This window comes from Fusarium poae, chromosome 1 (genome assembly GCF_019609905.1).
Source record: "Fusarium poae strain DAOMC 252244 chromosome 1, whole genome shotgun sequence".
NCBI lineage: Eukaryota > Fungi > Ascomycota > Sordariomycetes > Hypocreales > Nectriaceae > Fusarium > Fusarium poae.
This window is the reverse complement of record NC_058399.1, coordinates 2,553,117-2,567,655: the sequence shown is the minus strand read 5'-3', so window position 1 is coordinate 2,567,655 and position 14,539 is coordinate 2,553,117. Positions and strand designations below refer to the sequence as shown.

General features: G+C 48.7%; 4 protein-coding genes and 1 non-coding gene across 5 annotated transcripts; 2 read left to right on the top strand and 3 right to left on the bottom strand.

The window, feature by feature from the left end:
- Positions 1–670: 670 nt before the first annotated feature.
- Positions 671–1,689, bottom strand: RPL23A_1 (60S ribosomal protein L23A; the record flags this gene model as incomplete). The annotated part of the gene is made up of 5 exons (XM_044845455.1): positions 671–703; positions 754–831; positions 888–1,134; positions 1,191–1,238; positions 1,676–1,689. The coding sequence occupies 5 exons, from the start codon at positions 1,687–1,689 to the stop codon at positions 671–673; spliced, it is 420 nt and encodes a 139-aa protein (XP_044711371.1).
- A 610-nt stretch (positions 1,690–2,299) lies between these two features.
- Positions 2,300–2,382, top strand: FPOAC1_000844. The gene has a single exon. It is a non-coding gene; the product is annotated as a tRNA-Lys (tRNA).
- A 692-nt stretch (positions 2,383–3,074) lies between these two features.
- Positions 3,075–4,162, top strand: FPOAC1_000843 (uncharacterized protein; the record flags this gene model as incomplete). Its single annotated transcript, XM_044845454.1, has 2 exons — positions 3,075–3,486; positions 3,537–4,162. 2 exons carry the CDS (start codon positions 3,075–3,077, stop codon positions 4,160–4,162), a joined length of 1,038 nt encoding a protein of 345 aa, XP_044711370.1.
- Positions 4,163–4,646: 484 nt separating this feature from the next.
- FPOAC1_000842 (uncharacterized protein) lies at positions 4,647–7,630 on the bottom strand (the record flags this gene model as incomplete). Its single annotated transcript, XM_044845453.1, has 3 exons — positions 4,647–6,380; positions 6,432–6,794; positions 6,845–7,630. 3 exons carry the CDS (start codon positions 7,628–7,630, stop codon positions 4,647–4,649), a joined length of 2,883 nt encoding a protein of 960 aa, XP_044711369.1.
- A 4,061-nt stretch (positions 7,631–11,691) lies between these two features.
- FPOAC1_000841 (uncharacterized protein) lies at positions 11,692–14,199 on the bottom strand (the record flags this gene model as incomplete). Its single annotated transcript, XM_044845452.1, has 1 exon — positions 11,692–14,199. One exon carries the CDS (start codon positions 14,197–14,199, stop codon positions 11,692–11,694), a length of 2,508 nt encoding a protein of 835 aa, XP_044711368.1.
- Between the last annotated feature and the right edge of the window lie 340 nt (positions 14,200–14,539).

The following is a 14,539-nucleotide window of genomic DNA, read 5'->3' as shown; positions in this document are numbered from 1 at the left end:
ATGTCAAAATTCGTTGCCTGCATATCATTGATGGTGCAGCCAGTATCCACTAATGCAGTTCATCTCCTCAGACTGCAAGCCAGCGGTTTTATTGGAGACGGGCGACATTCGAATCGAAGTGCTTTTGTGAGTCGTTTTCATTCATGAGGAACTTATGATGGGGGGTGCAAATCTACTCTGGGTCTAACTCTGGGTCTAATAACAGTCTTCGTGGTGAGTTACTCGACTTGGCGAAAGCCACGTCCGATCGAGATATTTAGTGATTTAACAGACATCATCACATAACAAAATCACAAGGTCAACGGCGAGGAGAGTTGCACATATTTGAACCCCAAAAACAGAACACAACGCCCAGGGAGAATCCTTTTGAAGTGACTTTTGTTTTGTCCTTGATGTGAATGCCTGGTATGAGAATCATCCTTACACGCCGCAACCGAAATGCAAGAGCCTTGTGCCAATCCAGCGACTTTAAAAGTAATAGATAAAAAGAACATTCCCCTTTTCACCTTCCCCTAGACCCGGGCGGATGAAAAAAAGAATAAGAGTCTTGGGGAAGGGGGATAATGTTTCTTTACCGCGCTCTATCTGATCGCATTCGGGACAGAAACCCAACCACCACGCACCGCACGCCCTTTTGTCTTTCCTTGATTTCCTTTCGCAAGCAAGCACCTTACATGACGACACCGGAGTTGCTGGCAATACGCTGGGAATTGTTAGCGCGTGATACGAAGGTGTAGTCGAGAGAGAACTTACGGGCCACAACTCAGCAGCCTCCTTACCGACGGGGCCGGTAATGGCGGAGCCCTTCATCTCACCCTTGGGGTTGACGATCTACAAAGTATGTTAGTTATCCGGCTCCCATTCTTTGTACTTGGATCAAAACATACAACACCGGCGTTGTCCTCGAAGTAGAGGAAGACACCGTCGAATCGCTTCCAGGGCTTGGACTGTCGGACGATAACGGCGGGGTGGACCTTCTTTCGGAGCTCAGGCTTTCCCTTCTTGACGGTGGCCATAACCATGTCACCGACACCACCAGCGGGCAATCGGTTCAGGCGAGCACCAATACCCTTGACGGCAATGATGTAGAGGTTTCGGGCACCGGAGTTGTCAGCGCAGTTCATGACGGCACCGCTGGAGAGGGAGTCAGTTTGCTGAATCGGATAAGTGATGGGTGGAAGGAATCGTACACAGGGAGACCCAGGGTCATCTTGAGCTTGCCACCAGGGGCACCACGCCTGTGGAAAGCATGTCAGTATTATGTTGTATTTTTTTAGAGACTTTGTCTCTCGGTCTCTGTCCCGTTCTCGCTTCTGTGTTGAATTCTTCTCTGCCAAATTGTTGGATGGTGCAAGTGTTCGATGGCAGTTGCTTGCCGAGCTGTCGAGTTCGAAATCGAGGGTAAAGAAAAATTCAAGACCAAAGAGGCATGAATAGCGTCGTCACCAGCCGAGAGAGTGGTGCCGTATTCTCTGACTGTTGTCGTTGTTCGTTGTGTGCGTTGACACAAAATTCGGCTCTTGTTCCCCGCCAAACCACCACCTTTTCAGAAATAATTTCCAGCTCTTTGCGCATCGGGCGCTCCATCACCGAACAAGTTGGCAGAGACGATGCGATACGAGAAGCAAGAACGAGAGACGAGTCCTGTTATGAGTCCGCAGAGGAGGATACTTACGAGATCTTGGCCATTGTGTCTGAAGGGTTAGTGTGGCGTTACTTCGTGAAGATGTCGTGTCGTGCCGGGTCTCGAGATGCCGTGAACAAACAGTAGCTCTTTCCAGTTTTCAGGCGAAATTGTTTTTCGTGGGGGAGAAACCCTAGACGAGGCAGGTGGAATAAATGCACGTGACTAAGCTGCACCTGCCCAAATTGAGGGTCCAGAGCAGCCAATCAGTGATTACCTTGAGTTAGTGTACCCAGGTACAATGAAGAACAATGAAGAATGATAACCACGAATACCAAGGTTACCGATTTACATAGGTAGTTATAGACTATGTATTTCCATTTATTGGATTCTGTTTTCTGTATTTCAAGAGAACCTCATATGAATTTCTGCCAAGATAGGATGTTTTGTTGAACCAACTCGCCAAGGTTCGATTCAGACATTGACCTGATCCCCGGCTTTATTCCCGATTGAACCCTCACAAACCAAGCCCCAGCGAACCACACAACGAGAGGACCCAATGGTTCCCACCGAAACCAGCCTTTCATCACACTTTTCCAAGTAATTCATGACTACATATTCGTTATTTTCAACTCGCCCTCCAACAAAAACGGGCTTGATCACCCGGCGAAGCACGCCCGGTTAGCTCAATCGGTAGAGCGTGAGACTCTTACGAGTACGCGATCTCAAGGTTGCGGGTTCGACCCCCGCATCGGGCTGTTCCTATAATACATATTCAATGATTGAGATGTGCTTTCTTTTTGACGTTTTTGCGTATATTTGAAGCAGCTAGCGGTGTTAGGTGACTTGTTAAGACTGTTGATGCCAATCATTATCACGTTGGGATTAGTTGTTCGTCTACTGCCAATATCGTGACTGGCAAGAAATATCTTTTTCTCGTCTTATTTGAACACATCTCCATCTTTTGTGTACTTTTAAGAATCAGTGATAATATGTCTACCCTGGAACAAGTGATTGTCCAATCTAGGTCTGTAGTACCAGAATCTGATCATATTGCAAGTCTAGATTTCTCAATGGACTGATAAAATCACGCTCCTTCTTATTCCATCCTCCGAATTTCTTACTAGATTATTTAGACATCGCCAAATCGTTATAGCCACCAGAACCCACCAGGTTGTCCGGTGATTCGGAGCCGATCTTCACCCCACGGCATCGTGAAGCCCGGACCTCGGCTTACCGCCCGGCAAGTCCTCACATGCCCATCTCCAACCATTCAGTTTGAGAATTACTCCGCACTCGCTATGTCGTACATGCCTGCAAACCCCTTTACCTAGTACTCATGTCTCTGCTGTTTCACGCCATCAGGCGCTCTTTGTCGCGACAACCCCTTCGTGATATTAATATCGCCCCTCATAAGTGTAATCATATCCCCAGACCCTATCTGCCTCTCATGTATTTCCGACAAGAGTCATCGTCAGCAAACAAGCCTCCACCTTCAATTCCAAGACCAAGCTCCTCAGTGCTCCTTGTGTCGCCGGCTAATGAGGTTCTCCTGCTTCACCGCGTCCACACTTCTTCTTCGTTTGCATCAGCCCACGTATTTCCAGGTGGAAACTTAGACCCTTATCATGACGGTGCTATCCCTGAGGAAGGCTCTACAGAGAGGCATCAAGATGGGCTCGCATACAGAATAGGTGCAATTAGGGAGACTTTTGAAGAAACTGGTATCTTACTTGCAAGGAAGGACAACGAGCTTATAAATTTGGACGTTAAGGACAGAGACGCTGCGAGGAAGATGATCCATGGGAACCAAGTCAAGTTTCTGGAATGGCTCAAGTCAGTGGGAGCCGAGCCAGATCTCGGTGAGATGAGTAATAATTGCACATAAAGAATTGTTACTGACGAAATACAGATGGCCTCATTCCGTTCACACGCTGGGTCACACCAGCAACCAACAACAAGCGCTTCACGACGCAGATGTATCTGTATATGCTCCCACAATCAAGCAGCGATATGCCATCTGAGATGCTCATCCCAACACCTGACAATGGGGTTGAGCACACAGCCGCGCTCTTCGCACCAGCGCAATCCTTCCTCTCCCGCGCCTCCACCAACAGTATCATTCTTTTCCCACCACAGTACTTCCTCCTAACACTGGTTGCAAAGATCATGAAGAGTCCGTCAGAAGGAACAAGACCGAATCGAATTTCAGAACAGCGGGAGCAGCTACTCTCTTTTTTGGAGCAGGTGCCCACAGCAGAGACAGAGAAGGGCAAGCAACACAAAACATCCATGATTCCCTGGGCCGACAAAGTAATGAGCCCACATCATCTGTTCATAAGGAAAAAGGACAAGAGGATTGTATTAGGAATAGACAAGCCGGGACCAGAGCTCAGAGGCTCAGAAAGAGGAGGGGATTGGGAGCATGTGGTTCTCGTCAATTTCGGCAAAGGCGGACCGACCGACGTCGAAGTTAGGGAAAGAGAACAGGTTCTGGAAGAGGAGAGACAGAGCAAAGCTCAAGAAGAGAAACTATGATTGTAGCGACACGGTTATAACTTTGACAGTCTTCCTCAACGACGGCACGAGAACTACCACAAGAACGTAAGAGTGGTTCGTTTGTGAAAGTGAGAGCGAGCGGAAGCTCAGACCAGACAAGATGAATCAACAACAACTATTTTGGAAATAGCTGACTCCGTCTGTCACATGGTATATATTGTATAGTATATACGAGTGAGTTACAGGCAGCCGTCACCTCGGATGGCGTATTGAGATCGGACACAATTATCATGAAATGCAGGCAGTCATAGAACAAATACCCAGTCTCAGATACAAGCCGGGAGAAAGTAAATTCGCAAATAGCTAGATTATGGAAAGAAGATTGTCTAGATTCATCGGCCCACGACACAAATTTCAACGGGTATCATACAAGCACAATCACCCCCAATACACACCATCTATAGTCTTCCAAACTAATACAGTCTTGGTTAACTCACCGTCATTTTGCTGGTGGAGCATCTATCTACATACCACGAACATTTTGGCTCCAGTGGTGCCAATTGAAATCTTCTCCAAGCATGTCGATATCATCCATACCCGCTGTTTGATCAAAGTTTGGATCAAAGTTTGGGTTCATGGTCGGGTAAGAACCATCCCAAAGATAAGGCGGTGGGATCTCATCTTTAAGTAGTTGCATAGACTGGGGTTGAAACTGCTGACCCATGTCTAATACTTGCGTCGTTTGTGGTTGCGGCATTTGGGCAGTTGTAGTCATGGGCGTTGCCGCAGTATTCATGGCCTTCATCTGGGCCGCACCGACGTCGTTGAGTGGCCAGAAGCCTGTCATGCTGAAATTTGTACCCTGTGCCATCATATCGTTCATAAAGTTCATTGTCGTGTCCGAGAGGTCAAAGGTTCCTGGAATATCGTTGACTGACGGTGTCCGAGGGCGAGATGGGAGTTGTGCTTGTGTAGGCTGGAGCATTTCTGGTAATGCCACAGGACTGAGCTCAGCTGGGGTAGACGTCGGTATGTTACTTCCGTCAGCGTGCACCAGATACCTCCATTTTTGCCTGATCTCATCCATCTTGTTGACATTCCGATCAGTTTCCTGTCCAAATCGAGTTTGATACCTGGGGTTTGTCCTTTCTTCAAATTCCAAACGACGAGCCTCTTCGGGATTGCTGCGAAGCCGAATAATCTCCGCCGCACGGTGTCTTTGTGCTCTCAAGTAAAGTTTCCTTATAGGCATCACGACAGATGTATTGTCGCCAGACTTCACAAGCTGCGCTGGATGATCCTCATATCCATTGATCGCTTCCCAACCACGCTCCACGAGAGGGGTCCATGGCCGACGACAACTGGCTATGAGAAAGTAGGCCATGGCAGACCAGTTGGTGTAGGTTTTGAACAACCACCTAAACTGCTTACATCTTGTATCGTTGTTCAAGATGTGATTGTATTCCGCGATTTCAAGCGCTGCCAAGTAGGCTCGCTCTCTCGCCTCATCTGAAAGTGCACCTTCTCCCTCGGAACCAGGGAAGAGTACTGGCTGGTAGATAACTAGAGTCATCTTGGCCATAATGATACGAGCAATGGAGGCGGCCATCCAATACAAGGGATTAGTATTAGCCGTGATGTGCTTCAGGAATTTGTGCTCAACTCTCCGATAAACATCGATGAGCATGTCTTCCCGTTCAGAAAGAGTAGTGTTTTCAAAAGGCATGCCTTTGGGACAGAACGACATGGATGCAGATGAAAGTCGGACAAGGCGCCTGCCGAATCCTGCAATCTCAAAACGAACGATCGCCACCGCACAGTCAGAATGACCTTCTCTGGGCTCAGGAGCCTCTGTTGAGTCGGGCTTGATGTCAGCATCGTTGATATTGCTTGGCATCTGCGTGTCATAGTCCGAAATGATAAGGTCGGTACCCAACTCATCGGCCGATCGAAGGTCTAATAGCAGTAATGACCACCAGAGACGTCTCCTCATCTCTGTCTCAAAGGGGCTCAACCCAAAATGTGATCCATCGCGGTGAAGACCCATACCTTGAGCCAGGTGAGCTACCAGACCTGTCAGAGACCAACAGAAGCGGCTTCCGTCTTGGCCCTTAACTACAAGAAGGAAGATGAGCAAAGCCTGCATGATCGGAGTGTCTAACGAGTTGAGGAAGTTGGCTTTGGCGAGCGCCTGCTCAACGGCGAAACGGTACTGTATGAGGACATCCTCTTTGTTGACACCAAGATTGGCTCGAACCTGTATTCAAGTTAGCATCTCTTGCCGTTGTAGCTGAAGACTTTGCCATACCTCATCAGGGTCTAGTGATGTTATTGCGGCGTAGTATATCGCCCAGACCAGTGCTTCGTTCCCAGAGGAGAGCTGTTTGTGGTCCCTTCTCGCATCTCGAAAAACTGGCTCCATAGTGGGTATATGAAGCACTTTAAGCAATGGCTCCACGTTCTCCTGGTATACAGACCACAGGAATGGAATGACGGTCGGCATAGGCCAGTATTTGTCCAAATCAACCTCTGTAGAGCGATATCCGAAAATGAACGCATTATGGTTTGCCGACAGCGCAGCTGCGGGTGAGCTATCTGGCGTTTCTTCTATGTCGGATTCGTCAAAGTCTTCATCGGTGAGTCTTTGTGTTTCTTCTCGTATCGAGTCGAGCTGGTTTTACAAGTCAGCCACAAATTAACAACGATTCGAAATAAACCAACCTCATCATTGAGTTTTGCCCACAGTCCATGGCTGACGTATTTTCGACTTCCGCTGGTATCGTTGTCGTTCAAGACTAGTCGGCCAAACTTTTTATGCATACTTTTGCGGGCACCCTCGCTCTGCTCGCTTGTAGCTTCACTACCTTGCGGGCTTTCGCCAGTGATTCTGGCATTTCCTTGCTGCGAGGACGCATTTGACAGGTGTCGTTGTGTATTATGTGCCGACGTGTCAAAGGAATTGTTTTGACCTGGATGCACGGCTTCAGGTGAACTGGCTGATGATTGACCTTTGCCCCCTGACTCAACCTCGATCTGGCCGCTTAATTCTTCTACGATGCCCTCCAACTTCCTCAGTCTTTTCATCAACTCTATCTCACGTTGACTTGAGTTTTTGGGTGGCGCATTGGGGTCTTTCCGGCGGGGCTGCCGTGGTGCCCTTCCGGGAGCGGGAAAGACACATGGAATCTGTGCTCGACGACAGTTGGAACAAGGCATCTGCTTGTCGCAACGAACTTTCCGGCGGCGACAGGTTACGCATGATCGTGGGTTCAGAGCGGGGGTGTTGCTTCCGGGTTGCTGGATCGGGCTCGTATGGGCATCGGGACCTGTTGTTTGATAGACAGTAACGTTGCCTTGAAAAGAAGTCGGCTGGGTGTGGAAGGAGGCATCTTGGTGGGATATGGATGACGGCGACGTTGTGGACTGTTGCGCAGAGTCAAGCCCCTCAGACATGCCGACGTTATTGAAGCCGGGTCCGAGGGATAAACTATCCATGTAGTTGGACATTGTCGTGTTACGTTGGCCACACGAGCGCGATGATAACGATAATCGAGTCACGGTAATGAGAGTACGTGGGGTAGGTCAAAAGAACAGGCGAATGGTTTGCAGACTGGTGCCGTGGGCTTGGAATGGACGGGATGCGGGCGAGAGGCCATCAACGACCAGGTGCGGTAACGCAGACGAAACCCCCACTGCCAGGTAAGATGTCAAGTCTCCAACAGACTTCCCGTCGCAAAGCCAGAAGGGGCCAAGAAGAGGCTGAGAAGGCTGTAGCTGTGAAACATAAGAGACGATGCGGGACTGGGACGTTGGCGAGAGACTCTGGGTCTGGGTTTGGGTACCTGAAAGAGAATGAGTTGGTGGGGAGTTTGAATGGATTGCTAGGTCGTGTTGTATTGACGATCCCTGGGGTGGCGGCCCTGCCTTGGCACCAACGCCCGTCAAATAAACGAGCCGAGCTGACAGTGACAGTTGGTAGTGGTACAGTACTAAGCTAGTATTAGTAGGGCAGATACCTACTGTACTGTACTGTACCCATGGAACCGGCCAAGGTCGGGTAGCACCCGACGGACAACCCTCACTAAAATACCGGGGACTTTCCTGTCGTCTCCCTCCTACCTACCTAGGGTCGTAGGGCGGAATAGTAGGTAGGGAATGGACGGCATGGGGGTTAACGCTAATAATCCGTCTCAGAGCCTGCACGAGACCTGATTTCTTATTTGATGGCTTCGTTCTATGATTATTCATTGATATCGGTAAAGTCAGCACTAACTCCGCGTTCGGTATTAGCACTAAAGACGAGAGTCGTGCTGTCGTCATCAAAGAATTGCGTTCTGATCCGAGCAATGCCTGTGCTGTAGAGTCTGTGCTACAACCAACAGTTCTCTCGATGATATCGATAACCATAAAATGTAAAATTTATAGTTAATTCTATCATTGTTTACTACCTACTTGGGGGTAGAAATTGTGAAATTGTCTGCGGTATTGGGCTCCCGAAGCCTCCGACTTGCAAGGCCAATCCGTATGGAGAGGAGAGGGGTTATATGAACTTGTCATAACGTATAGACTAACGGTTTAAGAATATCAAGTCAATGCACTCACTATTGGTTATAATCAGCCAATAGTCGACGGAGACCGACAATATCACCGAGCTCATGTCAACTGGACGTTGCTTTCTTGAGCCTCGACGTTATACGCCCTCTGCTTTACATAGTAAGCTACCTATTGAGTAGGTAACCCGGTTCGCCCGTCATTTTGGCTAAACTCAAGTAATATGTAAGCAATTTAGGAGTGTCACTGATATTCACATGCAAAAGCGGAGTTCCAGTAGTAATGACGTCTAGTTAAAATCGAAACTTCTACTTATAGCAAACCCTGAGGATCTATGCTTACATGTAGTCCGCCAGGATGAACCAAGCTTATCAACACAACAGCCCCTACGGCATTTGATATCACGAACCACTATTAGGACGGCATTTCTTCCCACAACATAATGCTTGACATGAACTCATTCAACAAAATTGGTGGGGTTTATGACATATCACAATTTGATTGCCTTGCATTGATCGGTTCTCACAGAAGCGAGATCGGTTTCCGCACGTTATGATAGTGGCTTCGAAGGTTTGAGGCAACCCAGATAGTTGGTATCACTTGACACATCCCACTAGATTACATGAGATGTTACGTCAATTGAAAGATGCGATTGGCAGTCTTCAATGCCGTGAATATGCGGCTTTCTCCTGACAGTTGAATTGAACACATCAAAATTCGCTTGGCGTGCCATATGTCTCCCGAATTCCTTATCTCGCTTGGCTAGATTGTGTCCTCGGAGCAGCTGATCACTTGATGGTGGCATACCAAGCAAAATAGAATGGTTCGTACTCTATATTCTTGAAGTAACACTCCCTGATCAACTATCCTATCCTAGGTAAAGAATTCAACATGGTCGTTGGCAGTTCAACGAGGCGATCTGGGGTGATTGAACCCTGAAATTATAAACGGCCCCACCAAGGCCGGAGCGGAACATGAATCAAAGCCGAATACCTTAGACTTGAGAAGCCGCATCAGAGCCGGCAACTCTACAGCATTAGGAATGTGGCTCCTCTTATGGATGAATTCTTTGTTGGCACCATAATATTGGCTCAGATCATGGTCACAATCAGGTCGCTTTAGCTCTTGAACTAGTGCACCAACGCAACCCTTTGCACCGCGATATACCTGCCAGCATTCCCACCTGATATGAGCTCCAGTATTCTGCCACTTTCCCCTCTATAGCTCTGATCCTCGCTCAATGGCGCGGCACAGGGAGTCAATGCACTATGGGATCTTTGCTCAGCTGCCCTACTTGGATAAACATTCCACCACTGAGGGGCCGACAAGTAAAAGTCTTATGGCGAGTATGGTGAATAACGGTCTGAGACACCGAATCCGGTGGAGTTGTGGGCGCCAATCTTTCGAGGCAGAGCCTCAATCTTGCCACAACTATGAGATGTGATTCAATATCGCCTATGAGTGATGCCAGTTCGGGAGACCGGACTGTAGCATTGCCAAGTAATATTGCCCACTGATTCGTTGGCTTAAGTGAGGGCCGGCTATTGGTGTGGTCTGTTTATGCATGTCATGGATGTAGTTAAGGGTTTCCAAAGGCTAACCGGGCCGTTGGCGGGGTTCAACCGTCGAAGCTTGGGTGAAATTGGAAGCATGACCGTCGACCAAGATGGAAAGTCGCAATCAAATCCTTGTGGCATGATAATGCTTTCCCCACAGATCAAGAAGATGGAAACCAGATCTAGCAAACAGAACTGGAAGGATAGATCCGTCATCGAGATTTCACCGGTCCATTGCCCCATGGAAGACCCCCCCAGACACCAGGGAAGTTAGCTGCAGTATTCGAGATGCTTGATGAGCTGTCATGATCTACCACAGAGGTGGACGGTCAACCTTTTCAAGAAGTCTGCAACCATTACCCAGGGTCATGACAAGGTCCCCAGTGTACTAACGACATCTTTTTCCCCGATAAGGGATCCGAGCTGTTATGCGTCGACAGCGCAGCCGTCTCATGTGCCCCAAATTGGCTTTCTTAACAGCGCAAGCCAGGCCCGCGAGTCGTCATTGGCGCATCATTTGCACCATCAGATGCATCGCGGGTATACCGATAAAAGAGCCACACCTCATCGCGGTAGGAAAGAAAGGATGCAACATCGTCCTGCTTAATGGTGTGGTCCGCGTTCTACCAGTGGAGTAGAAAGGCAAGAGCAGAGCCGCAACTGATGTGGTGTGATATTATTGGTGTCTGATGGTATGGCTCATGATCGAAGTATCCAAGGCCGGTCCTGATGAGGTTGTGTTGTAGCAAGTGAGAGATGCACCTTGGTAGTAAGACTACCAAAACCTGGAATATAAATTAGCGACTCGTTGACCCCCCGACTCAGGACCTTTTCTAAAGCAACCAAGTCATTCTCACGATTTCCTCTGTACGCACGCAAAACCTGCCAGTATTCAGCAAACTTCACTCTCGTCTTGAGAATCTCCAAACATTATTGAATCAGCATGTCTGAACCATCTCCGTGAGGTCTCCCGAACAAGCTCTTCTTTCGCAGCACTAATAGGAACAGTATGGAAAGGTGGCAGAAAGGACAGGAATTGCCTGATGTCTGGGCACAACAGGGGTCAAACAAGAAACCTGAGAAAAGCAAGACAGCTGAAAAGGCGAAGTAGAGTGCAGGAAAGAATATGGATTGATACCCGCGCCGGCGCACTTGGACATGAAGGGAGGGACCAGAATGTATATGTAGGAGGATGCCTCTGAGAGAGGCGACCCTGTCGTTTATAACTGTATTCATTATCGTTGTCGTATAAACATGAAGCTCGTCTTTGTCTAGTTGCATAGTGAGTACAGACTCTTCCAAATTTCCGACCAGCCTCGCCAAAAGTTATGGCAGGATATCGGACGCCATGTTGATAATAATAATAAAAAAAGGCAAAAAGAAACAACGCATGTGAAAGTAGACAAGCATGCTGATATAGTGATGCCAAAGAAGAAACGCCATACTCGCCATCGTGTGTCATCAAAACCGCTTTCGTTCTTTGCCACGGTGGTTTTCTCGCGCCACGCAACATACACTTCTCGATTCACACCATTTCTTCACGTCATTGGGGTTCACCTCTCCATCGTAACCCACGCGATTAAGCTCGCCCGTATTGAGCCATGTTGCGAGGTCCTCCAGTATTATGGGGTCGTAAAGAAGTATTTTTTCATTCCATGATGGTTTTTGCGGGTCTGTAGTCCGTGGAGCAGACTTGACAGCATTGGTTATATGCTCAAACAGAGCTACCTCCTCTTCGGTATGTGTGACTGCAAGGATCGACTCTGTGTCGTCATTGGTTGTGATAGATATATCCAACGGGGCCGAAGAAGGAAAAGTCTGTTGAAGATTGGACTGTGGTGAAGATGCGAAGTCGCTCCCATCATCTTCGGAGTCAGGAATTTCGATCACAGGCGGCTGGGAAGCGTTGCCTCGGCGAGATGATGTTGTACGCTTTGATGGCGAAGCGGACTTGCGTCTGGAGGGGGAAGTAATGCCTGGCGAGGAATCCAGGCTGTCCTTTCTTGGCCGGCCAGGACGCCGCTTGGGAGTTTCAGGGGGTTGAGCGGAAGGCGGCGGTTCCTGAGGCTCCGAAGCACTGACGCTGTTCCTGCGCGATTGACCTCTAGGCTTTTTGGGACTCTTGATGGCTTTTGGGGGGGTCTTTGTTTTGGAAATCTTTGTGGCTTTGGGCCTAGCAGCAGGCGATATAGCTGTGGCGTGGAAACTTGCTTGACCTATACGAGCCTTGCTCTGCCAGCATTGATCTAGCAAGGCAATCATCGCGCTTCTTCGTTTGATGGGTTTAAAGCCGAATTTCTTGATTTCTTTTGCCAAGCGGATGTCTGTAAAGCCCTCGTAATTGGGCCTTGGTGGCTGTGGCGGAAGTTCAGGTAGTTTCTCAATCTCCTCTATTGGTGTTACCGAAGCCTCATCGACAACATTGTTCTGCTCAGGCCTCGATGGACCAATGTTGGTGCTGGCTGAAAAGTCGCTGTCGGAAAAGTAGGGGGAATCACCCTCCGAGGCATGCCTTGCCCTTTCACCGGGCAATGCTGAAGTTTCCGGCAATTCAACATTGGGGTCGTGGTCACTTGGAGCATTGCTCTCAATCATGACAATGCTGTCATCTCCGCCGACATGGTATCCAAATGGGTTTGCATTAGTGCCCTCCACCGGCAGTATCGATGTGTCCTCAGTCAGATTTATGACTTCCGCATCAAAGAGATCTCCTTCAGCATCCCGAGCGGCTGCGCCCCAGAGCTTGCTACGTTGTTGTTGTTGTTGCGGTTCGACACCATCACTGTGGATCGGTATGGCGAAGCCTATATCTTCATTCTGATTTGATTGTCTTAGAGCAGCTTGAAGATCTTTCAAGACAGTTGGTGACTCTTCCCTAGCCAGCTGACTGGAGGTCCCAAAAACAAAATCTTGGTTAGCAACCTGTGCTAAAGCAGCACTTGGCGACAGCAAAACGGGTTTGGGTGGTGCTTTCTTTTTAGGAACATTCGTGGTTTTGCGCCGCTGTTTCCCTTTGCCTTTGGGGTTGTCTGACTGCGCATCAGCAGCAGCAACAGTACCATTCTTGATGATCGAGAAGTGATCTAAGAGAGAAGGGCTTGGTGGTTCAGGATCGGGCTGACTAGGCACCCTATAAGCAGCAGTGGCAAGTTCTGTGATTGTTCTGGGCTTCTTCTTCTTTGCGGGTTTCTTTGTGGGCGACTTCTCGGGTTCCATCGCTGAGGAGCCTGTCGCTTTAGTAGCTAAGAGCTCAATGCGCTTCCTTTTTCTGAGAAAGCTTGAATCTTCGTCTGAAGCCTGTGCAGGGCGGCATGCTGACTCCGAAGGCTCTTCTGCGCAGGCGTAGCCACCTACAAGATTCTTGAAGACTGGAAGTGGCTGATCTGCCTCAGAAGAGCCCAACGTTTTGAAAGCTGACGAGTCTGAATCAATGTTGACCACTGTTTTCTGAGTTGGAGGAGTCCAGTCTAATCTCCGCGCAGGTGCTTGTTCCAGATGAAGGGGTGCATTCACGTCGACCTTCTTAAGTTTCTCAGGTGCGCTGGGTTCTTGTGGTGGAGGAAAATGGTTACTCATAGTACCAGTTTTCTTTTTCTTTGCATTAGACTTCACTGGAACATCGTCGATGTCTTTGTCGCCAGTGTCGTCTTTTGAAGTCTGTGATTTGGCTGATGGAACCGATTTAGTTCGTTTCGGCACAGCTGGTTTTGGCACTTTCTGTTTTCGAGGCTTCCTGGACGATTTCCCGGTGATCTTGACTACTACTATATCATCTTCCTGCTGGTTCGGAGTAGCGGAATCCTCAGCTATGAAGCCACCATTGGTCGAAAGTTCACCCGCTGAGTTCGCGGCGGCATTGAAGTTAGTGACGGGAACAGATGTCCCCAATAAAGGTGCCGAAGTGACGTTTGACATTGGTTCTGAAGAATGCAGAAGACGGGCGGGAAGGAAGCCCGATGTCTCATTCATTGGTAATATAGTATTCCCGCGTCCATCCTGATTCTGAGGCTGACTGTTTGCGAGGACCTCCCGGAGCGGTGGGAGACCAGGGGATGAAGAATGAACATGAAGTAACTGGCGCCTTGTATCGCTAAGTGGCGACAACTGGGAGACATCAGGTGAAACCATGGCGCTCAGGATTATGGACCGAGAGCGCACAGCGCATCTCAGGCCCTTTGTTCGTAGCAGAGTTATGTCGTGGTGGTTGAAAAGACGTTAAAAATACAAAACGGCGGGGTCACAATTTAGGAACGCCTTGATTGCCTTTTTTTTGAGTCTTGCTGTCATGAGAGGATGGTTCGCCCTCAGG